General features: G+C 57.2%; 1 protein-coding gene across 4 annotated transcripts in view; it reads right to left on the bottom strand.

Annotated features, from left to right (window-relative positions):
• Window positions 1–2760: 2760 nt before the first annotated feature.
• Window positions 2761–27099, bottom strand: part of SPI1 (Spi-1 proto-oncogene) — a 33378-nt gene continuing 9039 nt past the window's right edge. The window contains exons 1-6 of one of the 4 annotated variants that reach the window (XM_089326837.1): window positions 18958–19017; window positions 18482–18484; window positions 16731–16827; window positions 4553–4743; window positions 3764–3926; window positions 2761–3437 (exon numbers count right to left, since the gene is read on the bottom strand). In XM_089326837.1, coding sequence (XP_089182963.1) covers window positions 3118–3437; window positions 3764–3926; window positions 4553–4743; window positions 16731–16827; window positions 18482–18484; window positions 18958–19002 — 819 coding nt within the window. In that variant the 5' untranslated portion in view covers window positions 19003–19017 and the 3' untranslated portion in view covers window positions 2761–3117. Of the gene's footprint in view, window positions 3438–3763; window positions 3927–4552; window positions 4744–16730; window positions 16828–18481; window positions 18545–18957; window positions 19164–27099 lie in introns of those variants that run through there. The other 3 variants (XM_070070644.2, XM_089326835.1, XM_051853130.3) reach the window with 3 other exon arrangements.

Genomic DNA, 27099 nt, shown 5'->3' with positions numbered 1-27099 from the left:
CTTATCTGCCTCTTTCCCAGGCACCTGCTAAATTTAGACAAATTCCAGAGAGCTGATGTCTGCTTGGGGAGAAGGTAGGGCCACACTGTTCCTGGCTGGCTCCTGTCCCTTCCCCGCCCCTAACACACCACCGTGGCTCCTGCCCCTCCAAGTCCGGTGACCTTCAGGGTACCCCAAGCCCTGTCTGCATCCTTTTTTGTTAAGATTTATTTATGTGAAAGGAAGGGAGGAGGAGGGAGGGAAGGAGGGAGAGCGAGAGCGAGCGAGGTCTTCCATCCGCTGGTTCACTCCCCAAATGACCACAACAGCTGGGGCTGGGCCCGGCTGGAGCCAGGAGTCAGGAACTCCATCGGGGTCTCTCACATGGGTGCAGGGGCCCAAGTACTCGGGTAACTTCCACGGCCCTCCCAGATGCATTAGCCGGGGGCTGGATCAGAAGTGGGAGGCTGACACTGAAAGTGGCCGCAATGCCAGCCCCCGTCCGCACCTCCCTCTGGCTGCCAAGCGTGCCTGGTCCGTGGCCTTGAGGATCATGGGTCAGAAGCATGCTTGCCAGGCGTGGGTTGTGCCACAGACCCCAAGTTCAGAATTGCCTTCTCCTCAACCTTGAAGCACATCGGGGGCCGCCGTGCCCACTGCCCGGGACCACTACTGTAGCGGGCTTATGTCTAACAGTGTTAGCTGCATCCCACGTTAGAATGCAGGGCTGCGGTCCTTACTCGGCTTTTGATTCTGGCTTCCTGCTAATGCACACCCCGGAGGTAGCAGGGGATGCCCACGTGCTGAGCTGGGCCCCTGCCACCCATGTGGGAGACCCAGATGGAGTTCCTGGCTCCTGGCTTCAGCCTGGCCCAGCCCTGGCTGTTGAGGACGTTTAGGGAACAACCAGCAGATGGACTCTCTCTCTGCCTTTCAAATAAAATGAAATGTTTAGGGCAGTGTGTGCCTGTCTCAGTGTGTGCTGTTATGAGTTGCACATCAAGGGCTGGTATAAGGGGTGGGGGAGCCTACCTGTGAGGGTGTGGGGTGACTTCTAAATACACCCCAAAATGGAGGGTGGAGAAGCAGAGCCCGCTGTTGGCAGAGTCACAAAGATTGATGCCAGACTATTCTGGATCCCCTGGTCGCCCCCACCCCCACCCCGTTCGTCTGTGACAGCTGCTCCCTGCAGCTCGACCTCCACCCTTTATCACATCGGGGCCATCTGTTGCTACAGAAAGAAGCAAACTGGGGCTGGCGCTGTGGCGTAGCGGGTAAAGCCACGGCCTGCAGCGCCGGCATCCCAGATGGGCGCCACTTCGTGTCCCAGCTGCTCCTCTTCCAGTCCAGCTCTCTGCTGTGGCCTGGGAAGGCAGTGGAGGATGCCCGGGGCCTTGCAGCCACGTGGGAGATCCTGGCTCCTGGTTTTGGATCGGCCCAGCCCCAGCCGTTGTGACCACTGGGGGAGTGAACCAGCAGATGGAAGACCTCTCTCTCTCTCTCTCTCTCTCTCTCTCTCTCTCTGCCTCTGCCTGTGCCTCTCTCGAACTCTGACTTTCAAATAAATAAACAAATATTTTTAAAAATAAAGAAAAGAGGGGCTGGCTCCATGGCTCACTTGGTTAATCCTCTTCCTGCGGCGCCAGCATCCCATATGGGCACCGGGTTCTAGTCCCAGCTACTCCTCTTCCAGTCCAGCTCTCTGCTGTGGCCCAGGAAGGCAGTGGAGGATGGCCCAAGTGCTTGGGCACCTGCGCCTGCAAGGGAGACCAGGAGGAGGCACCTGGCTCCTGGCTTTGGATCGCCATAGTTCCAGCCATGGTGGCCATTTGGGGGGTGAACCAACAGAAAAGGAAGACCTTTCTCTCTGTCTCTCTCTCTCACAGTCTGTAACTCTACCTGTCAAATAAATAAATGAAAATTTAAAAAAAAATAAAAGAATGAAAGAAGCAAATCTCAGGTGCCGCCCTCCGAGGTGGACCCAACATTGAGAAAGGTCATTTATCTGGCACGGCCAGAGGGAGGATTCTGTACACCTGCTCTTCCCCGATGGGCCAAGTCGTCCCCTTCGACTCTGAAATCCAGTTTTCCTCCCCTGACCCACTTTGAAGCCGCGTCACCTGCTTCTGAGCCTTCCTGAAAAGAACACGCCGCACAACGGCAGGGTGGGGCCAGGCAGCGCGCCGGTGGGCCGCGGGGTCCTTGTCTCTGTGCTAACGGCCCCGGGGGGTCTGTAGGCTGCTTTGGGAGGGGGGCATGCCTTCTCCCAGCACCATCCTCACTGCTTCCCAGCCCATCTCTGGCCGTTCCTCCTCTGCTGGGGTTGAGGAGCCTGGACGCACAGCTGCACTAGATGGGTCGAAGACCCCTCCCCCGGATGTGCACCTTATGGGAGCTTTTGGTGGCCAGCTGGGGCTTTGGGGCTTAGATTGCTGCTCCTTGGCAGGCTGCATAGTGCTCTCTTCCAGTGCGTGACACACTGATGCCACTCACCAGCTGAGCTTGGGAACATCATGTGACCTTTGGAGCCTCAGTTTCCAGGTCCATGAAATGGGTTGATGTGACACCGCACACGTCAGTCAAGGCTGACGTGCAAACGAGCAGAAACATCTATGGTGTTGCTGCTGCTGTTAATATTCACCATCATTATCTCAGTGGGGTTTGTAACCGAAAGATTGTGAGTCCCAGCCTCACCCAGGTTTCCACTGCCACCGAATCCCGTCATGGTCACCAAGCACCTTGGCCCAGGTGCACAATTTCAAAAGCGACTCTGCAAGGGGATTAACCGCGGATAACTTTACTCTGTTCCTGGGGGAAGGCGACGGTGGGAGGGGGGCGGCGAACGGTTTGGGGGGGAGGGGAGTGCTTATAGAAGACGATCCGGCAGGGCACGCACGGGCGGGACGCCCACGCCCAGGACGCACCCCGTCACTCAGCGGGGCCCACCCTGCGGGGGCTGGAGTCCGGGTGTGTGTGTGGGGGGGGCAAAGCAGGGTGTCTGGGGGCTGGGCCGAGGGGGCGGGCGAGGCCTGGCCGCCACAGTCCAGCCTCTGGCCCCGGGAGCTCGCTCCGTGTGTCCGGGCCGGCGAGGCGAGGGCTTAATGCTATGGGCAGCGGGGCGGCCCGGCGTGCCGGGGCTCAGTGGGGCGGGTGGCGCCGCTCGGCCGGGGCCCCACGGCCCAGCACCTCGCCGCTGAACTGGTAGGTGAGCTTCTTCTTGACCTTGCGCACCTCGCCCGTCTTGCCGTAGTTGCGCAGCGCGCGCGCCATCTTCTGGTAGGTCATCTTCTTGCGGTTGCCCTTTTGCACGCCCCAGCGGTGCGCCAGCGCCTCCTTGTGCTTGGACGAGAACTGGAAGGTGCCCTTCTCCTTGTCCACCCACCAGATGCTGTCTTTCATGTCGCCGCTGCGCAGCAGGTCCAGCAGGAACTGGTACAGGCGGATCTTCTTCTTGCTGCCTGCGGGGGGGGGGGGGGGGGGAGGCGCCAGGTGCGCTAGGGAAGGCCAGGCACCCCACCCCCACCACGCCCGCACGTGCACACGCGTGCGCTCACACCCCGACGTGCACGCCCAGCTGCACTCACAGCCCACACCCCTCACCCACGCACACACCTTCAGCTTTACACACACACACACACACACACACCCCTGCACGTGGCTCACACACACGGCCCTGGAGAGAGACTGCCAGGGCAGCGGCCTTGGCCGAGGGCTTGTAAAGCACAGATCCAACTGCCGTCAAGGCCAGATTTAGGGCAGGGGGCGGGGCGAGGCGGGAACCTACCTGTCTCCCCATGCAGGAGGCCAGGCCCGGGCTCCAGGCCGTCAGCCTCCCCGTCAGACACCTCCAGCGGGGGGCTTTGCCGCTCCCCCTCCTCCTCGTCCGAGCTGGGCTGAGCCGGGGACAGGGGTGGGTACAGGAGGCAGGTCCGGGGCAGGTAGGAGACCTGGGGGGCGGGGGGGACGGGGACTGTGGTCAGTGAGGGAGGACGCAGGCTCTGGGCTGCCGCAGGGGGAGAAGAGGGTGTGTTGGGGAAGGCAGGGGCCAGCAGGGCAGCAAAGCGCGAGACCAGGCAGGGCTGCCACACATGGGAGCAGTGGTGCTGTGTGTGCGGGGCGCACGTGTCTCTCCCAGGGAAGGGGCACAAAGATGTGAGGACCTTGCAGCAGCCCTGGGGGGCAGTGAGGAGTGACAGGGGAGGGAAGACCCAGTGGGGGTCCCCGATTGGGGTCAGAGCCCCTGGGGCTGAGGGGTTCCGGTCAGCCAGGGGAGAGCAGCAGGCAGTGGCTCAGATGCGGGCTCCCCCAGGGCCAGGACACGGGGGGCAGCCGTCAGCGAGGGGCGGGCGGGCATTCTCCAGGCTCTGCCCCTCCTGGGGGGGAGGAGGCGTGCGGCGTGGGTCACACGGTCAGTCGGGGGGTCAGGCAGCAGCCGTTGGGGCTCCGGCCGCCGTTGGCGCCATGGGGCAGGAAGCCCAGTTGAGTAAGAGCCTGTGTCAGCTTCCTGTGAGGCTCCCGGGCCCCACCGCAGGCCGGGCGGGTGGCGGGCGGCGGGCGGCGGCGACACACGCACCTGGTGGCCGAGGCCGGTGTGGGGTGGCGCCATGGGGGTGTCGAGGACATTATGCATCTGCTCCAGCTCCATGTGGCGGTAGAGCTGCTGCAGCTGGGGCGGCTGCACACTCTGCAGCTCCGTGAAGTGGTTCTCGGCGAAGGTCTCGAACTCGCTGTGCACGTGGTGGGGGTGGAAGTCCCAGTAATGGTCTGCAGGGGGGACAGGCGGGCAGCAGGGGTGAGCCCCGGCGAGGCTCGGCACGCGGCCGGCCGGCACCACGGAAGCCAGTTGGGCCAGGCTGTTCTGGGCATTTGCCGCGTGCTGGGCCAAGCTGCGAGTTTGGTTCTCCTTTCCCAACTCATTACTACATGGCCCCATTTTAAAGATGAGGACACTGAGGCCCGGGGAGGCAGCAGCCTTACATGCCTGAGAGCAGAGGCAGAGCCAGGTTCCCCTGTTTTCAGTAACTCCCGGTGGTCACAGGCCCGAGCGCCTGAGCCTGGCTGTGCTGCATCCTTGGCTGTGAGGCCTCTCTCGCCTCAGTTTACTCACCTGTAGAAGGGGTACAAGTTACTGGGAAGATGAGATGCCTCCAAGGCACCTGCACCCCCTGGCTGCCCAGCCCCACGCACATGGCCCTGTCACGTGGCCACAGTGTGATGACAGTCACAGGGCTACGTTCCTCTCACACCACAGCGGCTCAGGGTCCACGGCACTGCCTCAATGCCGGGACCTGGGGCAGCTGCCTGGGACGCTTTCCTGGAAACTGCCGCCGTGGGTGGCTGGGTCTTCAGTGGGTGAACTTGAGATGGGGAAACAGCCCCAGCCACTGGGAGCCCGGTCTTGGCACTGGGGAAGACCTCGGGTGTGGTTTCTCCAAGAACGTGGTTTCTCCCACGTGCCCGAGGGACCTTCCCGCACACCATTGGAAGTCCAAGAGAAGGTGCGGTGACAAAGTGACAGTTGGGGTTTCTCACGTGACCCGAGAGGTAGTGGACATGGTGCCGGGTCGGGCTGTGTCTCTGGGACAGGTCTACCGCCCATCGAGTGTGTGTGCACGCGTGTGCATGTAGGTCCACGTGTCCACCTGCTCACCTGCATGCCTGTTTTTCTTTCTCTTACACACACATAGTCACTCCCACATCCCTAAGAAGTGACCTGAGGGGCTGATGCTAGGGTATAGTGGGCTAAGCTTCCACCTGCAGCACCGGCATCCCATATGGGATCCAGTTCGAGTCCCGGCTGCTCCACTTCTGATGCAGCTCTCTGCTATGGCCTGGGAAAGCAGTAGAAGATGGCCCAAGTGTTTGGGCCCATGTACCTGCATGGGAGACCAGGAAGAAGCTCCTGGCTCTTGACTTCAGATCGGCACAGCTTTGGCCATTGTGGACAACTGGGGAGTGAACCAGCGTATGGAAGACCTCTCTCTCTCTCTCTCTCTCTCTCTCTCTCTCTCTCTCTCAATCTGTAACTCTACCTTTCAAATAAATTAATTAAAAAAAGAAAGAAATGACCAGTGTGTTTAGCTCTGGCCCAGGGACCAGGGGCCTCCATTTGGAACCCTGCTCAGTGGTGACTTTGCTCCGTGGCCCGGACAAGACATTCGTCTTCCCCCAGAGCCTCTCATCCTAGACTCAGAGTCAGAGACGGCCCTCGGCCGCGCGTGAAGCCGTGCCTGAGGTCTGCCTCCAGGAGTCTACGTGGCAGAGAGGAGAGGAATACGGGGTTTGGGAGTCGGGTGGAGCTGGGCTGAAATCCCGGCTCTGAGGCACTGGGTGGGTCTCTCTACTTCCTTAGGCCTCAGTTTCCTTATCTGTTACATGGGGCTTGTTTTACGCCTATCTCATAGGCCTGCTGTGAAGTTAGCGAACAGATGCCTGCAAAATGCTTGGAACAGCACCTGGCCCAAAATAAGACTCAGTAAAGAGTAGCTGTCCTCGTCACCACCACCATTGTGTTTAGATTCTCAAGAGCCCGGAGCAGCAGAGGGGCATGCGGCAGGCGTTCTTGCTTGTTGGTTGGTTGGCTGGTTTTTGCTTTGAGCAAAGCAAGATTTATTCCAGCCAGAAGCAGGCTGCAGCAGTGAGGAGGGGGCCTCCGAGAGAGGCAGACCCTGCGGCAGGCACCTTGCACCTTAGTGAGTGGCCCGGGGGAATCATTGTAGGGGACCTGGCTGTCACTTTGTTCCAGCGGCCGCCATTGGCACCCCAGCATCGTACCCTGAGGGTCACGGGCACCTCTCTGTTCCCAGGGCCTGGACATGGCAGGCACTCAACCAACGTCTCCCAAACGAGTAAACAAACACATGCACGAAGGAGTGAGTCTTAGCTGGCTCCTCTGTGCCGTATTCTAAGCCTAAAAGTGGGGACAGAGGAGCGCGAAGGAGAACACGCAGTCTGTCCGCGCATCTCGCAGTGAGTTAACAATTGCACCAGAGACTCCGCTTGGTGCGGGAGGACCTGCTGCCGAGGGGCCCTGGGATTTGGGGAGCAGATCCAGGGTCCTCTTTCGCCAGAGATCTCCCTCCAGCCTCGCTCCTGGCTTCTCCACTTCTGCCTTCCTCTGCCCACGTAGAGGGACCCAGCTCCTCGGGGATGCCTCACGGGGCCCCAGGCTGCCCCAGCTGCGAGGCTGGGAGACCCTGGTGCCTGCGGCTCTCCCAAGCCACAGTGGTGGGCGCATGGCTGCTCCTCTCCCCACCTCTGTTTAAGCTCCACAGAAGACCCCCGGGTTCCCCCCGGGTGGTCCCAGTGTTCCCCAAAGTTGGTCTCAGTTCGCCTTCTTCAGCCACTTGAGAGCTAGAGAAGGATCGGTCTGGACCCCTGAAGAGACCCTCGGAGTCAGGGGCGGGAAAGGGACTTGGGCCCTTGCATTCCCCAGGGCCTGTGGCAGGTGCTTTGCTCCCTGGAACGGGGGCCCCTGAGGGCTGCGGTGGACACCCCTGGAGCTACAGCTAAGGTTTCCAAAGGCCCAACGGAAACCTCGACTTTGCCCTGGCCCTGGGTGCTCGGACAGCGGTGACTGGTAGCAGAGATGGTGTAAGATATGGGGCCCTACGAGGGCCGGCCCGCCGGGACGCTGGCTCCTCCTCAGCGCCTCGCTCTACCCTTTTCCTGCCTTCACCAAGGCCGCCCACGGGTCCCTTGAGCATCCCTCCAGCCCCACAGAAGAGTGGACTCATTTGCATTTCTGCAGACAACTCTCGTCATGTGCAGTGGTGGGCACCCAATGCAGAGATGTCTACCAGCGTTTGCCATTTGCATTTAGGGAAAATATGGCTCAAAAAAGCTAAGTCCTTTGGCTACAGCCACCATTGGTGGAGTTAAGATGCAACCTACTTGCATTCAACTGCAGAGACTGAACTCCTACCCTACAAGATAATAATGAACAACATTCCATTTTATTAATAGGTGAAAGCTTTATGTAAGACCCATGGTGACACTGGAAGACTTACTAGCTGCTACCTTTATAAAATCATATTTATTTCTTGTTTATTTGAAAGGAAGAGTGACACAGAGAGACAGAGATGTTGGATCCACTGGTTCACTCCCCAAATGCCCCCCCCCAAACAGCTAGGGATGGGCCAGGCTGGAGCCAGGAGCCTGGAACTCCATCTGTGTCTTCCACATGAGTGGCAGGGACCCGGCTTTTGGGGCCATCATCACCCACTGCCTCCCAGGGTGTGTATTAGCAAGAAGCTGGATTGGAAGTGGAGGCGAGACTCGAACCTTGCACTCCAGTATGAGTTGCTGCTGTCCCAACGGGCGGCCCCACTGCTGCACCACGATCCCAACCCCTTCCTGACTCCTTTTATCCATCTGTCTGTCCACTATATCTATCATCCACCCATCACTGACCCTACACCCATCCAGCGTCGTCCAGCCAAACACACACAAGCCGTTCTCTTGATCTCTCCTTTCCTCCCTCCAAACCAACTCCCAGTCTGGGGCCAAAGTCCCACTGCCACATCTCCATTCTTACTCTTTTGATGTCACTCAGACAAAAATAAAATGATATTCCAAATCACCCCACACAAGACATCTAAACCTGAAACCATCATTCACTTAACCTTAGCTCCTGAGAGCAGAAACCCAAGCCCAAAGCCCTGGGCTCTTCCCCCATCAAAACAGAGAAGAAAGACGAGGAAAAGTCCTCGTCAGTAAAGTCACAGACCTCTGGACTGGAGCTCGTGGAGCCCAGCCCTCCTGGGAACTGCTCAGACGGGGAAACTGAGGCCCACAGGGAGCTGCTGATCCCAGGGCACTGGTCGCCCTCTACCCTGTGTCCTGATTGTTAGGCTTTTAAATCATCTCCCTTGTTACAAAGACCCAGCTGGCAGGATCTGGCTTTTATTCATTCCTCAGCACCTAGCAATGTGGCCGGCATATAAAAGATACATGAGGTATATTTACTACGTGGAAAAGTCAGCATGCCATAGATGGAGGGTTTGCTAGGTAGAAGGAAGGACAGTAGGAAAGATGAATAAGTGGATGATTGGTTGGCTGTGTGAATAAATTGGTGGGCGGGTGGAAGGAGAGTGATGTGAAAGGATGAAGGCATAGATGGGAGGGTGGGAGGGATGGATGGGTGGGTGGAGGGAGGGAGGGTGGGAGGGATGGTTGGATGGATGAGTGGATGGATCGGTGGGTGGATGGATGGGTGGGTGGGAGGGCTGGTTGGATGGATGTATGCATGGACAGAAAGAGTCGTACTTTGAAACTCTTGCCTTCACTAATCCCAGCACAAATAGAAATTCTGTCCCACCCTTTAGGATAGCTACTATTAAAAAAAACAGAAAATAGCAAATATTGGTGAAGATGTGAAGAAACTAGAACTCTTGTATATGGTTGGTAGGATTGTAAAATGGCGCAGCCACAATGGAAAAATTGTATGGTTATTCCTCAAGAAATTAAAAATAGAATTACCATATGATTCGTCAATTTCCCTTCTGAGTGTGTATCCAAAAGGATTAAGATCGGGGTCTCAAAGAGAGATTTCCACATCGCACTCGTGGCAGCATGTTCACATCAAGCAGGATGTGAAAAGGACCCAAGTGTCTATTGGCTGATGAACAGATAAGCAAACTGTGGTCCGTATGTATAATGGGATATTATTCAACCTTAGGAAGGAAGGGAAGGGGGCCGGCGCTGTGGCATAGCGGGTAAAGCCGCTCCCTGCAGTGCCGGCATCCCATATGGGCACCAGTTCGAGTCCCGGCTGCTCCACTTCCTATCCAGCTCTCTGCTATGGCCTGGGAAAGCAGTGGAAGATGGCCCAAGTGCTTGGGCCCCTGTCACTCATGTGGGAGACCCAGATGGTATTCCAGACTCCTGGCTTTGGCCTGCCCAGCCCTGGCCATCACAGCCATTTGGGGAGTGAACCAGCAGATGGAAGATCTCTCACTCTCTCTGTGTCTCCTCCCTCTTTGCAACTCTGCCTTTTAAATAAATAAGTCTCTAAAAACAAAGAGGGAGGTGGGCGGCATTGTAGCACAGCGTGCTAAGCCACGGCCTGCGACACCAGTATTCCATATGGCACCAGTTCAATTCCTGGCTGCTTCATTTCCAATCCAGCTCCCTACTAATGTGCCTGAGAGAGCAGCCAAAGACGGTCCAAGTACTTGGGCCCCTGCACCCAGAAGCAGCTCTGGGCTCCTGGCTTTGGCCTGGCCCAGCCCCAGTCATTGTAACTGGGGAATTGACCAGTGGATGGAAGCTGTCTCTCTTTGTCTCTCCTTCTCTCTCTATAACTCTGCCTTTCAAATAAATAAATAAATCTTAAAAAAAAAAAAAAAAAAGGAGGAAGGAAATCCCAACACATGCTGTAACATGAATGAACCTTGAGGACATAATGCTAATTGAAATAAGCCATTAAAAAAATTGGTGGAGATGGCGTAGGTGCCTGACTCAGCAGTGAGACACCACTGGCGACACCCGCATCCCGTGTCAGCGTGCCGGGTTCAGGTCCCGCCTGCCTTCCATTCTGGCTTCCGGCTAATGCGCACCCTGAGAGGCATCGAGTGATGACTCAAGCACTTGGGTCCCTGCCACCCACGTGGAAGGTCCGGACTGAGTTCTGAGCTCCTGGCTTTGGCTTGGCCTAGCTCTGGCTGTCTGCAGGCATTTGGGAAATGCGCCAGCAGATGGAAGATCTCTGTCTGTGTCTCTCTGTCTCTGTTTCTTTGCCTTTCAAATAAAAATGAAAGTAAGCTTTAAAAAATGCCAAATGGTTCAGATGGTAAATATTATATGCATTTTACTGTGATTAAAAAGAATAATTACAACAGCAAACCCTATGAACCCTACCCTCAAAATCTACGTTGAGGGACAGCCATTCCTGTAGTGGTTAGGGTGCCGTTTGAGCTGCCCGCATCCCATGACGGAGCGCCTGAGTTTGAGTCCAGCTCCGCAGCCAATCCCGGCTTCCTGCTACTGCACGCCCTGGGAGGTGACAGCTGATGGCTCAAGTGGCTGGGTCCCTGCCAACCTCCCGGGAGACCCTGAGGAGTTCCTGACTTCCAGATGTTGCCGGCATCTGGGGAGTGACCCAGCGGATGAGTGAGTGCTGTCTGTCTGTCTCTCATTTTAGAATTATATGTGGGCCGGCATTGTGGCACAGCAGGTTAAGCTCCTGATGGTTCGAGTCCCTGCTGTTCTTCCTTTTTTTTTTTCTTTAATATTTATTTATTTGAAAAGCAGTAACACACACAAAAAGAGACAAAGACAGAAAGAGAGAGTGAGATGTTCATCTGTTAATTCACCCCCCAAATGGTTGCAAGAGCCAGGACTGGGCCAGGCTAAAACCAGGAGCCAAGAACTTCTTCTGGGTCTCCCAGGTGGGTGCAGGGGCCCAAGCACTTGGGCCATCTTCTACTGCTTTCCCAGATGCATCAGCAGGGAGCTGGATCAGAAGTGGAGCAGCCAGGACATGAACCGGCACCCATATGGGATGCTGGTGCTGCAGGCAGCTACCTAATCCACAACATCAGCCCCCAGAGTGACCTTAAAAAAAAGATTCATTTGGCTGGCGCCTTGGCTCACTAGGCCAATCCTCCACCTAGCGGCGCCGGCACACCAGGTTCTAGTCCCGGTCGGGGCACCAAATTCTGTCCCGGTTGCCCCTCTTCCAGGCCAGCTCTCTGCTGTGGCCAGGGAGTGCAGTGGAGGATGGCCCAAGTGCTTGGGCCCTGCACCCCATGGGAGACCAGGAGAAGCACCTGGCTCCTGCCATCGGATCAGCGCGGTGCGCCAGCCGCGGCGGCCATTGGAGGGTGAACCAACGGCAAAGGAAGACCTTTCTCTGTGTGTCTCTCTCACTGTCCACTCTGCCTGTCACAAAAAAAAAAAAATTGTTTATTTGAAAGGCAAAGTTACAGAGAGAGAGACAGAGAGTGAGAGAGATCTCCTAGCTGCAACTGCAGCGGCAGATGCAACTCCTAGCTGCAGATGGCTGCAACTGCTAGGGCTGGACCAGGCCCAAGCCAGGAGCCAGGAACTCCATCCAGGTCTCCCATGTGGGTGCAGGGGTCCAAGCACTTGGGCCTTCCTCTGCTGCTTTCCCAGGGCATAGCAGAGAGCTGACTCAGAAGTGGAGCAGCCGGGACTCGAACCAGCACCCACATGGGATGCCGGCATCACAGGTTGCGGCTTTACCAGCTATGCCACAGTGCCGGCCCCCAGAGTGGGCTTTTTTGAAAAACATACTCCCTAGAACCACTAGGTATGGAGTGGAGACACCAAAAACTTCAAAAATGGGGCTGGTGTTAGGGCAGCAAAGATCCAGGTTAGGTCAACCAAGCGCTGTATCAGAGTGAGTACCTGGGCTGGCTAGGAGCCGCTAGCTCAATTCCAGCTTCCTGCACAGCAGACCTGGGAGACAGCAGTGATGACAAATGCTTGGGCCCCTGCAGCCCACATGGGACACCCGGATTGAATTTGCCCTTAGCCCAGTCCCAGCCATCACTGAAATGGAGGGAGCCCAACTCTCTGTCTCTCAAATAAATAAAAATTCAAAAACCCAAAATCTTCCAGAGAGATCAAACAGAGAACAAATAAGTGAATGGAAACAAAAACCAAGTCAATTACAGAAAACAGAACAGGGGATGACATCAGACTTCACAAGAAAAACTCCAGCAACTGAGACGGTAGAGAAACGCTTCCAAATTTTAAAGGGGAAAAGTGACTTTTAACCTAGATTTCTTTTGTGTGTGTGTGTGTGTGTGTGTGTGTTTTGACAGGCAGAGTGGACAGTGAGAGAGAGAGACAGAGAGAAAGGTCTTCCTTTGCCGTTGGTTCACCCTCCAATGGCCGCCATGGCCAGCGCACTGCGGCTGGCGCACCGCGCTGATCCGATGGCAGGAGCCAGGTACTTATCCTGGTCTCCCATGGGGTGCAGGGCCCAAGCACTTGGGCCATCCTCCACTGCACTCCCTGGCCACAGCAGAGAGCTGGCCTGGAAGAGGGGCAACCGGGACAGAATCCGGCGCCCTGACCGGGACTAGAACCCGGTGTGCCGGCGCCGCTAGGTGGAGGATTAGCCTAGTAAGCCGCGGCGCCAGCCCTCAACCTAGATTTCTATACGCAGTTGAACTACTAGTAGGCACATGAGAAAATAGGATAAATGGGGGTGCAGCCAAGCAAACCTGCAGAGCTCACCTCCCACACACCTTTCCCTGCTAGTCCACATCTAACCTCAGTTTGCCAGTGCCTGTTCTGAGCCCATTCACGCAGCGGCCCCCTGAATCAGGGCAGCAGTCCCGGGAAGCAGGCGCCAGGACAAAAAGACGGGGGTATGGAGATTTCGCATCTTGCCCACAAGGCACCCCAGAGGCCAGGGGCAGGTGGAAATGCCAACGAGAAGTCTAACCAAAAGATAGCAAATTTCAGAACCGGGCGTGATACTGCAACTCCATTTTTGGGATGAAGAAGATATGCATGTGTGCACGTGTGTTTACAAACGTATAGATTTATATACGTAGAATACAATGTCAGTGAGGACAGGCACGCCAAGGTGCCAAGGGGGCGCGTGAGATCAGAACAGGGGAATGTCCTATGCCATATGCTGTTGTGTGTTTCAAGCTTCTGCAATGGATATTTTAAAAGTTAAACGATTTAAAATTTGTTTCTTTCACCACACATGCACGCATGCACACACACACATGACGTTATTTAGATCATATCACTTCCCTGCTCAAAATTCTCCAACAGCCTCCTGTTGTCTGGAGGAGAAAATCCAAACTCCTGGGGCTGGCGCTGTGGCACAGCAAGTAAAGCCACTGCCTGTGACACAGGCACCTCTTACAGGTGCTGGTTCAAGTCCCGGCTGTTCCACTTCTAGTCCATCTCCCTGCTAATGCACTGGGAAAGTAGCAGAAGATGGCCCATGCGCTCGGACCCCTGCCACCCACATGGGAGGCACGGATGGAACTCCAGGCTCCTGTTTGTTGTGGCCATCTAGGGAGTGAACAAGTAGATGGAAGATGCTCTCCTTCTCTTTCCCTCCCTCCCCCCTGTAACTCTGCCTTTCAAATAAAAATAATTCCCCAAAAATCCAAACTCGCCAAAGCCTCCAAGCCTTGTGAGATCTGCCTGCTGCTGACCGTCCGGCCACATCTGCCCTCCACGCCCCCTCTGCGCTCTGCTGGGGCCCCTCCTGCTTGCTGCTTGCTGTGCCGGCTCCCCTGCCTCTCCCCCACCCGGGTCCCTCCTCCACAGCTGGTTGTGTGTGTTTTACACACCTCGCCGAGGGTTTGATCGCTTGCTGCCCCTCCCTTCGCTGGGAGAGGAGAGCTTGTCTCATTTGCTCACTATGGACTCTGTGCCTATAACAACGTCTGCACCTGGCACAAAAGCAGACTCTGGTGGGTGGACCAGTGAGGGGACGCTGCACTTGTGGGTGGAAGGAAGCGGTTGGAAGTATGGGTGGGTGTGTGAGTGTGTGTGTGGGAGGGTGGGTGGACAGCGGGTGGCTGGATGGGTGCACAGATGATGGGCGGGGGTTAGAATGAGTGGACATGTAGGAGGCGGCTGGTTCTGTCGCCTGAGTCAGTGCACAGTGACCCAGCTGATGTGTGACACAGCCCTCTGTTCTTCTCCCACTCCCCCAGCTGCTTGTCCCGTCCGGCTGTGGTGCTGCAGAAGAGCCAACAAGCCAAAGGGAGAGTTCTGGGCCTGTTCTCTGCACGTGACCTCATGGGACCATTGCAGCACCAGGAGGCCAGTCTGTCCATGCTCTCGTTTCATAGATGAGGAGCCAGGGACTTGGGGAGGTTATGTCACTTTCTCCCAGGTTACACCGCAGGTGAGTGGTAGAGCCGGGGCTGGACCCAGGATTGGCACTAAAGCCTTTTCCCCAAGTGTCGCTGCTTTAAAATACGGACACAGAGGGTAGCTAGGCATTGGTGAAAGGGGGTGGGAGTGTCTCTGTGCTCGAGTTTTTGGACAACGCCTTCTAACAGGTGCAGCATAGATACCGCAAATGGGCAATGAAGGGACGGGGCGGGACCAGGGACAGCTGGAGACCCTGGCAGAGTCTTTGGGCCTTTGTGAAAAAATGAGGTGCCCAAACAGCCCATCAGGATGTATTCCTGGAGCCCCACCCCAGACATAAGGAACCTACCTGGGCCTGAGCCTAGAAAAGCCAGGCTTCCTCTGAAGCGCCTACCCCATCAGTCCCAGCTACAGGGCTAGTGGGTTTCTAGGTATATGGGCAGCAGCTTTTGTTACAGGAAGACAAACCGAGGATGTGAAAGACCCAAAGCAGGTGCACCCAGTGAACAGCAAGGGGGACTGGGCCGAGGAAAAAACTCTGATGGAGAAAGCAGCCCAGCCACGCAGAGCCTGCTACAAAGGAGCCACCAGGGGGCGCCCATCCTCAAGCCCAGCTCGCCGTGTGGGTTACTGGGACTGCCTGGTGGAGGGGTGGGTGTGTGGTCCCGGTCACTGGGGCTTCTAATCCTGGCTAGGGGCGCACAGATAGAGTTGGATTTTTCCACAAAGAGGGTGTCTTTTTCATAGAATTACAAGTACGCTTAAAAAAAATGAAAAGTAAAGGGTTTCCGTCCCAGGGGTTCCAAAAGAAACCTCAAGTGTGACCCCAAACTGGCTGTTCTCCCAGGTCACACCTCCAGGTGTTGCCCTTACAGGGGGCCCAGGTGTGCGCGCCAGGTGGAGCTGGGCTCAAGATTTGGCGTCCACCCGGGGAGCCCTCCATGTGGACTCCCTGCCACTCATGGTGTCCCCGGGGTGTGGCCATCTGCTTGGGACTGCACAGGTGCACCTGCAGAGCCAGGTGTGGCCTCGGGCATGAGACTGTCCTCAATTGTGTCTCCCAGGAGCCTCTGCCCTCTGGGGATGCAGACACCCAGTGTCAGCCTGTCCTGTCACAGGCACCCTAGAGGATCCTCCCAGGAGGACGGTCATGTGGCACCCCGCCTTGGCTCGGGGTGTCCACGGTCGTATGCCTAGGTCCACTTTGAGTGACCTCTCCCTGCTCCCTGCCCTGAATGTGTGGTGGCTGGAGCTTGGGTTGGCTCCTGAGGGAAAGACCCCTCTGGCCCAGGCCTTGGCCCACTCCCACCCCCTGCAAACCAGAGGCCTCATCCTCTGCTGATCAGGGGCTCTCAGACACTTTCTCTCGGCCCAGCAGGTCTCAAGGAGGGCTCCCTTGTCACCAGGGAGAATTTGGCAATGATATGTGGAGACACGTTGGATTGCTGTGATTGGCACTGAGGCTGGCATCCAGTGGGCGGGCGCCAGGATGCTGCTAAACTCCTCAGTGCACGGGACGCCCTGCAGCATAGAGCCGGAGCCACACAGAGCAGGGAGCTGGGACGCCCCGTCAGAGCAAGGGGGTGACGGACAGAGGGGAGGCGGGCACTTGGACGAGGGGCAGAGGATAAGCTCTGGACAATGGAGCGGACAGACCTGGGTCCAGCCTGCCCGCTGTGAGAACGCACAGATCGCTGGGCTCCCTGCGCCTCGGTTTCCCGATGTGTGAACAAGCCACAAGGCTTGAAGGAGATGGCCTGGCTGAGACTGACCCCTGCCTGGGCACATCAAAGAGGCTCACTATTGGAGGCCGGGGGCGGGGATGCAGCCAGCACTCCCCCCGCCCCACAGCTCCAGGGTCTGACTCTCCAAATTCCAAAGCAGCCCCCAGAGGGCGGGGGCGGGCGGGGGCAGGCAGGTGCACTCACCGCTGTGGCTCTCTCCATCACTGCTGAGGTACGGGTAGTACTCATGCGTCTGGCGTTGGTAGAGATCCGTGTCGTAGGGAACCAGGTCTTCCGACGGCTGCGGAAAAAAGCGGGTGTCAGGTTTGCCCTGTTGGGGGGGGCCCTGCTACATGTTCGCCCCCCACCCAGTGCACGGTGTCCACACCGCTCCCCTCCAGGCTGAGCAGTGGGGTTAGGCCAACAGGGAAGAGGGGACCTTGGAGGACAGGGACAGGGGCCTTGGGTGTGGGAGGTCAAAAGAGGACCGGGGCTGCCCTCCACTCTCCTGGTCCCCACCCGCACCTGCGTCCGCCCGTCCTCTCGAACACACACGGATGCACACCCACTCTCTGCGACCCACAGACAGCCACAATCCCACACACGCCACACACACCACAATCACACGTAGCCCTGTGAGCCCATGCACACTCACAGCTTTGTCCCAGCCACTGGCACACACGCGTTCCCTGCCTTGCACGGCACCATCACATCAAACTTGCCCCCTGGCCCTCGCAGCCCCCACTCAACTCATGTCCTGCACAACCTCCCCAGCCCACCCTGCCCTCCCCCTCAGCCTGTGCCTGGCCCCAGGGCCTCAGTGACATTCAGTTTGGGCAGAGGTCACCCAGGCTGGCCTTGGAGCCCAAGGGACAGAGGCCTTGATCTCACTCTCCCTCCCACACCTGCACTGGGATGGCCCCCCTCCCCTCCCCCAGCCTTGCACACTGGCTCAGACGTAGGGACCTGCACACCCAGTGCCTTCCCAACAGTCACCAGGCTTCTCCCCACCCCCGCAGTGCGTGCCCAGGGGTTGCACAACAGCTACCCTGGGCCTCAGGGCTTGGCTTGGGGGACCAGGCCTCGGGAGCCCACCCTCCTAGAGATTCTCAGAGTGGCCCCTGGGACAGGAGAGAGGGGCTGAGGGGTGAAGGTGGGAGCCCAGGAAACCCTGCTCTGTCTGGGGCCCGGGGACTGAGCGCTCAGAGGTCAGAGCGATCACAGCCAAGGCCCTGGGCCTGTGGCTTTCTGCACGCTCTTCCTGAGACAGCCTCGGTGACCCCCGTCTGCTCCCCGCCGCTCGGTGCCAGGCAGGCTCAGGGGCTGGCTGCTGCCGGGGAGCCGCCGGGAGCCCAGAGCTGAGCCTGCCTCCTAAGCTTGGAGGCAATGATGTCAGGCCTGGGTGCCTCCCGGGCTCTGAGGCTGGGGTGGGGCTGAGGAGAGAGCTACTGGAAGCCGGGAAAGCTGAGTCAGGTGGGCAGACCCCATCAGCCCTTCCCGGCTCCCCCGACACCTCCCGACCATGGAGAGGACACGGGGCGGGGAAGGAAGAAGGGTCCTCCCGGAGGGACCCTGGCCTGACACCTGCCTAAGGCTGCAGCTGCGCCTGGGAGCGGGGAGCCATGGAGCTCTGCCCAGGCTGCTGCCCTGCCCTGCCCCGGGGTCCCCTGGGACGGCTGCGGCTTCACCCCCAGACTCACTCCCTGATCTTGACCCAGAGTCAGACTCCGTCCCAACTCCAGGCCAGTGCTCAACCCAGGTCCCACCCAGCCCCAATCTCAGTCCCAGCCGTGTGGCAGCCCCAGCCCTACCCTGTCTGCCACCGAACCCCAGCCCCAGTGCCAACCCAAGCCACCCTGGACCCGGCTCCAAGCCCAGCTCTTCACACCGAGCCCTTGGCCCAGGCCCTGCCCCTGCCCCAGCTTCTCGGGGACCTGAAGGCCCGAGGCCCGGACCTGCTGGTCAACAGCCATGTCCTCCGTGCCAGGCCCCAGGATGGGCATTGGGACCCAGAGTTGCGACAGCCTCCAGCTCCAGGAGCCCCCAGGCCAAGGGCCGAGACCTCTGCCCGTTGCCACTCCCGCTCCGAGAGCCCCTTCTCGTCCCCAGCCCGTCTCCCCAGCCGCTCTGCCGCCGCCCTCACCAGTACCCGGCCCGGGAGCTGCTGCCTGCCACCGAGCCCATCTATAAATAACTGTTCAGGCCCCACCGATCACAGCCCCACCAAGGGCCCTGCCTCAGCCCGCCGGGGCACGCTCTGAGGAAGCCAATGGCCCCCTTGCCGGGTCTCCAAGCCAGGGGCTCGAGGAGGAAACATAACTTCCCACTGATAGCGAGCCGGAGGGCAGCGGGTGGGCTGGTGGGTTAGCGGGTGGCAGGCGGGCGTCTGCCAGGCCCCGGGTTGAGCCGGTGGAGGAGCCCCAGTACTCACGGGGGGGACGAGGGGAAACCCTTCCATTTTGCACGCCTGTAACATCCAGCCGAGCTCCGAGCCGGTCAGATCCCCTGCTTCGGTGGGAGCCGGTGCAGAGCCCCTCGGGATGGGGAGCCCCGTCGTGGCGGTGGGGGGGGGGCGGACGCAGGGCTCAGGCCTGCCCCCTGAGCTACAGGAGCCCTGGGTGAGCCCCCTCCCTTGGCATTGCAGGGCCAGCAAGTTCCTGATTTTATCGAAGGGCCTGCCGCTGGGAGATAGTCCCCTTTGGGGTGACATCACCGCCCCAGCCCGTTTGCATAAATCTCTTGCGCTACAGGAAGTCTCTGGCCGGCTGGGGCAGGTGGTGCTCAAGGGGCTGGCCGGGGAGGCCATGGGGGCCAGGCCCCCTGCCCAGAGGAAGCTGAGACGGGAGGGAGACGGGGCCCCTGGAGGCCTTGGCTGCTCCCACAGCCCGGGACCCACAGAGCCTTGCTAACCCTTGCCCCCAACGGATGCCTGTGTCTTGGGAGACCCCTGGGTGGCCAACAGTCACCTCCTCTGGGTCAGAGCTGGCAGCCGCGTGGGGCCTCCGCTCTCTGGGGCTGGCCTGGCTGGCCGAGGGCTCTCCCCGCGGGCCCTGTGACTTTGCCTCAGCAGAGCTGGGCTCAGGCGTGGGGCTCCCAGCAGAGCACTGTTTCCCATGGTCCTCCGGTCCACCACTGGAGGCCCCCGTCCCCCTCCAGCTCCCAGACTCCCACTGCTCCCTCCAAATCCCAAGGGGCTCTGTTCCCAGGTCCCAGTTCTCAGCCTGCCCACCCCTTGCCAGTGCCCGAATATCAATCTCGCCTGCCTGGTTTACAAATCTGTCTGGTGTGCCAGCCGCTCCACTATTTTCCCATCCATCTATTATCTGTCTATCCACCTATCCACCCACTAAGCCAGCCATTCATTCATTTACCTATCAACTTAGCCAACTGTCCAATTATTTGTCCATTTATCTGTCAGTCAACTTATCTGCCCCCCTCAATCTGTATGTCCCCTGGTCTATCAGTCCACCCATCTGCTCTCAACCTGGAAATCTATTTTTACATCTATTTACCCATTATATGAGAGAGCCTCAGAAAATTCATGGACAGGAACCGGTGTTGTGGCACAGTGAGTAAAGTCTCCACCTGTGACATCAGCAATCCCATTGAACACCAATTCAAGTCCTGGCTACTACTCCACTTGGTTTATTTCTTATTTTTATTTTTAAGATTTTTTTATTTGGAAGACAAACTTACAGAGAGATTTTCCATCCACTGGTTCACTCTTCAAATGGCCGCAATGGCTGGAGCTGGGCCAATCCATGGCTGGGAGCCAGGAGCTTCTTCTGGGTCTCCCACGTGGGTGGCTGGGGCCCAAGCTCTTGGGCCACCTTCTACTGCTTTCCCAGGCACATTAGCAGGGAGCTGGATCCTGCTAGAAATAGAGCAGCCAGAACTCGAACCAGTACCCACATGGGATGACTACACGGCAGGTGGTGGCTTAACCCACTGTGCCACAGTCCCTCTGTCCTCTCCCCTGCCACAGCTGCTCCACTTCTGATCCAGCTCTCTACTAATGTGCCTGGGGAAGCAGTGGAAGATGGCCCAAGTCCTTAGGCCCCTGCCGCCTACATGAGAGACATGGTTGAAGTTCTTGGATCCTGGCTTCAGCCTGGCCCAACCCTGATCTTTGCAGCCATTTGGGGAGTGAACTGGCAGAATGAAGCTCACTTTCTCTCTCTCTCTCTCTCTCTCTCTCTCTCTCTCTCTCTCTCCCTCTCTCTGCAACTCAGCCTTTCAAATAAATAAATAAATTTTTAAAAGTTCATATATAATTTCCATTATCTTGTATTCCATTTTTCTACAAATTTTTTAAATTTCTATATTTACTTTCATCTACTTGAAAGCCAAGAGCAACAGAAAGGGAGAGAAAGACAGAGAGAGAGAGAGGGAGAGAAAAAGAGACTTTCTCTCATCTGCTGGTTCATTCCCCAAACGCCACCACAACCAGGGCTGAGCCAGGCCAAAGCCAGGAGCCTGGAATTCCAGCTGGGTCTGGGTCTCACATGTGGGTGGCAGGGGTCGAACACTTGAGCCATCATCTGTTGCTTTCCAGGATGCATCAGCAGGAATCTGGATTGGAAGTGGAGTAGGGGGCCGGCGCCGCGGCTCACTAGGCTAGTCCTCCGCCTTGCGGCGCCGGCACACCGGGTTCTAGTCCCGGTCAGGGCGCCGGATTCTGTCCCGGTTGCCCCTCTTCCAGGCCAGCTCTCTGCTGTGGCCAGGGAGTGCAGTGGAGGATGGCCCAAGTGCTTGGGCCCTGCACCCCATGGGAGACCAGGATAAGTACCTGGCTCCTGCCATCGGATCAGCGCGGTGGGCCAGCCACAGTGCGCCAGCCGCGGTGGCCATTGGAGGGTGAACCAACGGCAAAGGAAGACCTTTTTCTCTGTCTCTCTCTCTCACTGTCCACTCTGCCTGTCAAAAAAAAAAAAAAGAAAGAAAAAGAAAGAAAGAAAGAAAAAAAAAAGAAAGAAAGAGGAGTAGGGGGCCGGTGCTGTGGCATGGCGGGTAAAGCTGCTGCCTGCAGTGCCAACATCCCATATGGGCACTGGTTCGTGTCCCAGCCACTCCACTTCCAATCCAGCTCCCTGCTAATGGCCTGGGAAAGCAGTAGATGATGGCCCAAGTCCTTGGGCCCCTGCACCCATGTGGGAGACCTGGAAGAAGCTCCTGGCTCCTGGCTTTGGATCAGTGCAGCTCCAGCTGTTGCAGCCAATTGGGGAGTGAACCAGTGGATGGAAGACCTTGCTTTCTCTTTCTGTCTCTCTCTGCCTCTCCTTCTCTCTGTGTGTAACTCTGACTTTCAAATAAATAAATCTTTTTTTAAAAAAAAGAAAAAGTGGAGTAACTTGACTTGAACAGGTACTCTGATAAGGGATGCGGTTATCCCAAGAAGTGGCTTAACCCACTGTGTCAGTGTCTGCTTCCATTTTCCCACAAACTTTCTGAAGCATCTTAGTAGATCCATCTATCAGTCCGGTCACTCATGGGTCCATCCAGCCGTCTACTCATCCACCTGTTCATTCATCCACTCATCCACTTATCTACACACACATCATCCATCCACCCATTCACTCATCCACACATTCAACACTCATCCATCTAATCGCTCATTCACCCATCCATTTCTCCACTCACCCACCCATCTTCCCATCCACTCATCTGCCCACCCATGCATCCATGCATCCATGCACCCACCCTTGCATCTGCCCAATATTAATTGAGTTCAGTGCTGAGTGCTGGGGGAATATTAAAGAACTCTACAAGGGGCCGGCGCTGTGGGATAGCGGGTAAAGCCGCTCCCTGCAGTGCCGACATCCCATATGGGTGCCAGTTAGGCTCCTGGCTGCTCCACTTCCTATCCAGCTCTCTGCTATGGCCTGGGAAAGCAGTAGAAGATGGCCCAAGTCCTTGGGCCCCTGCACCCATGTGGGAGACATGGAAGAAGCTCCTGGCTCCTGGCTTCGGATCGGCCCAGCTCCGGCCATTGTGGCCACTGGGGAGTGAACCAATGGATGGAAGACCTCTCTCTCTCTCTCTCTCTGCCTCTCCTGTCTCTGTGTAACTCTGATTTTCAAATAAATCTAAGAAATAAAGGAAGGAAGGAAGGAAGGAAGGAAGGAAGGAAGGAAGGAAGGAAGGAAGGAACTGTACAAGAACCCTGCCTTCACAGAGTTGCTGAGCCAGTCTGGAGGGCAGAGGGAGGGGCAGAGGCGTTTTTGTCCCACTGACCTCTGGTGGGACCACTCTGCTGGAGAGGAACTTCTCCTCCATTTCCTACCCCTATCCCTCCCTCCCCCATGTAATCTAAGCCCAGGCTTTGTGTCCCCCCACCCCCGCCCAGGCCAGGCTGCCTCCTCCCTGCTGTGTCCCCCCCCCCCAAGGCCAGGCTGCCTCCTCCCTGCTGTGTCCCCGCCCCCCAGGCCAGGCTGCCTCCTCCCTGCCTGAGGAGCCCAGGCCCCAGGTGCTCCTTGCCGGCAGCACTCCCAGGGATTCACAGTGCTGGACTCATATTGGACTTACTGCACCTCCAGCCTCACTGGTCTTCCATGCCTACGCTCGGGATTTTCCAAAAGAGCCAGGTCCCCAGTCCTTAGGGCTTCCTAGCAACCGACCACACCCCTCCGCAAGGGCAGAGAGAAAAAGCTGGCTTAGCCTCAGCCCCCTCCTTGCTCCTCACTTCCCTATGAAGAAGGCCAAGCCCTGGCTGACTGAATTGTGTGGGCCGAGTTCTCGGCTCCATGACAGCCAAGTCTTCCTTGATGTTTGCGTTCAGCCACTTAAGTATTCGCTCTGTCTTGGTTTGGTTGGTTTATGGGCTTATTTACCTGTTCATTCATCCAATCACCACCTTTTACACATCTTTTTAAAAATAAATTTACTTGGCAGAGAAAGAGAGTGCTCCCGTCCACCAGTTCACAGCAAGTGTCCTCAGTGGCCGAGACGGCGCCAGGGCAAGGACTAAGTCTCCGCCTGCAGTGTTGGCAGACAAGATGGGCACCGGTTCTAGTGCCAGCTGCTCCACTCCTGATCCAGCGCCCTGCTGATGCGCCTGGGAGGGCGGTGGAGGATGGCCCAAGTCCGTGGGCCCCTGCACCTGCGTGGGAGACCCAGAGGTAGCTCCTGGCTCCTGGCTTCAGCCTGACCTAGCCCCGGTTGTTGCGACCACTTGGGGAGTGAATGAGTGGATGGAAAATAACCCCGCCCCGTGTGTGTGTGTGTGCACGCGTGCGCACACCTCTGTAACTCTGATTATCAAATAAATAAATATATCTTAAAAAAAAAAAAAAAAACCTCCACCCAGCTCTCCCAGGTGTGTTCAGGGACCCAGATATTTGAGCTGCTGCCTCTCAGTGTGCATGTGAGCAGGAAGTAGGAATTGGGAGTGGTGCTGGGAGGCAGACCCAGGCACTCTGATACGGGAGGCAGGCGATCCAGCCAGTCTTAAGTGCTGTGCCAAATGCCTGCCTCTCACCAACATTTCACTGACTTTGTCTTCCATGTGCTGGCCACAGTAAGGGGCACACAGGTGGATGAAGTATGCCAGGGGCCTTCTGGAAGCCACAGGCCTGTAGAGACACTTGAACAGGTAGTATGGTTCTTTGTAGGGTAGAACACCAGAGATAGAGGTACCAGGAGCATTTGGGAGCAATTAATTTGGTCAAGGTCACAGGCAGGATAACCTGGAAAACAAGGAAGGGAAAGGGCATGTCTGGCTGAGGAATAGGCCTGGGCACAGGTGGAAGAGTCGGAAAAGAACAAGGGAGCCTGGAGCCACCATCCTTATGATGGAAGCAAGGCAGGGTGGGAAGGAGGCGGAGGCCTGGGCACCAAGCCTAGGAGTCTGGGGTGTGTGTGTGTGTGTGTGTGTGTGTGTTTAAGATTTATTTATTTATTTGAAAGAGTTATACAGAGAGAGAAGGAGAGGCAGAGAGAGAGGTCTTCCATCCGCTGGTTCACTTCCCAATTGGCCACAATGGCTGGACCTGCGCCAATCTGAAGCCAGGAGCCAGGAGCTTCCTCCGGGTCTCCCACATGGGTGCAGGAGCCAGAGGACCTGGGCCATCTTCTACTGCTTTCCCAGGCCATAGCAGAGAGCTGGATCGGAAGTGGAGCAGCCGGGACTCAAACAAGCGCCCATATGGGATGCCGGTGCTGCAGGCAGCGGCTTTTCCTGCTATGCCACAGCACCGGCCCCCAGGGTGTGTTGTTAGCAGGAGGTGTGAAGCTTTGCGGGGGGGGGGGGGGGGGCGCAGGAGAGCAGGCGGGCTGTGTGCTCTCCAGGCCAAAGATTCAAGTCAGGAGAAGGAAGAGGTTTCCTTGTCCCAAGTCTGGCCAAGCCCAAGGAATCGGGGTAAGGAAGCTCGGAAAAGTCCCAGGGCCGCCAAGGTATGGGTAGGGACAGAATGCCGCTCACCCCTCCTCCCCGTGCTTGCTGCAAAGTGCATCAGAGCCCCCGCCCCCGCCTGCCCCTTACTGAGCTCTGCCATTCAGATCCTTGGAATAGTTGGGCCCAAGGAACTCTAAGTAGAGCAGGAAGGGCGGATCACCCACAGCCCCAGGGTTCATGGTGCTGGCGCCACACTGGCGGCCTCCACCCTCGCAAGCTCAGAACTGAGGCTCCCTGGGGAGGGCTTAGGCTACCACTTAGGACTCCCCGGTGCTGGTGCCTGGGTTCAAGTCCCTGCTCTGCTTCTGATTCCAGCCGTCTGCTTTGGACACTGCTGTAAGGGGCCAGGGGGAGGATGGAGGTCCTGGCTCCTGGTTTTGGCCTGGCCCAGCCCTGGGCTGTTTGTTGTATGGGCATTTGGGGAGTGAACCAGCGGATGGGTACAAGCACTTGGGCCATCTTCCTCTGTTTTTCCCAGGTGCGCTAGCAGGGAGCTGGATCAGAAGTGGAGCAGCCGGGACTGGAACTGAGGCCCATATGGGATACCAGCATCGCAGGTGGTGGCTTAACACCCCCCTCTGGCCCCCAAATAAGTAAAGGTGCTTTTACGTATGAGTTTACAATCAAATCCTCATCAACAACAACAACAAAACAGAGTTCAGTGACTCAGGTTACAGGCTGGGGGGCAGAGGGCTGGGTCTTCCTGGGGAGGAGGGACCAGCAGGGAGAACAGGGCGGAGAGGCTGAGGCCCGGAGACAGCAGGAGGAGAGAGGAAGGGAAAGAGAAACGAAGTGGAAAGGTCGCAGGAGGGAGCAGAGAGAAGTGAGAAATGTGTAAAAGGTGAGGAGGCAGCCGGAGCCTGGGCCAGTGGAGGAGAGGACGAGGCGAGCGGGGACGTGAGAAGGGGACAGGGAGGGACAAAGAGGAAGTGGGGGGGAGACCAGGACAGCTGGCGCTGGGAGGCCATCAGGCCTTGGAGGTGCACGTCCCGTCTCCGCCTCCGACAGCGGCGGCAGAGGGGCCAGGGCCCTGGTGCCGGAATGTCGCTCCCTCTCACTGTCACCAGGAAGCTGTCTTGAAACCAAAAATCTTGGGGCGCTCCAGGGAAAAAAACAGCCAAAAAATTTGGTTTTCAGTTATTTTATATTTTGAAGAGCTGATCCATGTGCACGCTTCAAAATTCAACAGGCACGAAAAGGCCATCGGCTGCCGGTCCCCACGGCACAGCCCCTCCTGTCTGATCCTCGTGTCTGCGTGTGAGCGGACCAGGGGGCGTGGACGCCGAGCCCCCGACATTTCACACACTCAATGCATCGTACTTCCCCTTGGGTTTCTGCGGTTATTTTTTTTTTCTTCAGATCTATTCTATGCCCATGTATATGGAGCAGACTTATTATTTTTTTAAATTTATTTATTTATTTGAAGAACAGAACAACAGAGAGACAGGGAGAGAAAGAGAGATCTTCCATCCGCTGGTCTACTCCCCACATGCCAGCAACGGCCACTGAAGCCAGGAGCCAGAAACTCCTTTGTGATGGCCCTACTGGGTGGCAGGGGCCCAAGGACTTGGGCCAGCCTCTTTCACCTTCCAGGCACATTAGCAAGGAGCTGGATCAGAAGCGGAGATGGGACTCAACCCCAGGCACTCTGATATGGGAGACAGGTGTCCCAAGTGGCTTAACCCACGGTGCTATAATGCCAGTCCCTTGTTCTTTTTAATGACTGTGTAGTATTCCATTGTTTGCACATGTGACCGTGTGATTTACAATTCTCCCCCTTTACAATGGTGCGAAAGCAACAGACACTCAGTAGAGACTGTACTTTGAATTTTTAAAAAGATTTATTTATGTATTTGTCTGAAAGAACTACAGAAAGAGGGAGAGACAGAGGAGGAAAGATCTTCCATCCGCTGCTTCACTCCCCAGATGGCCGCAATGGCCAGGGCTGGGCCAACTCGAAGCCGGGACCCAGGAGCTTCATCTGAGTCTCCCGTGTGGGTGCAGAGCCCTAAGCACTGGGGCCATCTTCTGCTGCTTTCCCAGGCCATTAGCAGGGAGCTGGATTGTAAGTGGAGCAGTGGGGACTTGAGTCAGCGCCCATATGGGACGCTTTACCTGCTATCACACAATGCCAGCGCCAGCCCCGTACTTTGAATTTTGAACTTTGATCTTTTCACGGGA

The sequence above is a fragment of the Oryctolagus cuniculus genome, chromosome 1, assembly GCF_051225735.1.
Source record: "Oryctolagus cuniculus isolate XC-2025 breed Fujian yellow rabbit chromosome 1, ASM5122573v1, whole genome shotgun sequence".
In the NCBI taxonomy this organism is placed as follows: Eukaryota; Metazoa; Chordata; class Mammalia; order Lagomorpha; family Leporidae; genus Oryctolagus; species Oryctolagus cuniculus.
Note: the sequence above shows the minus strand (reverse complement) of the source record. Positions and strands in the feature narration are given on the sequence as shown.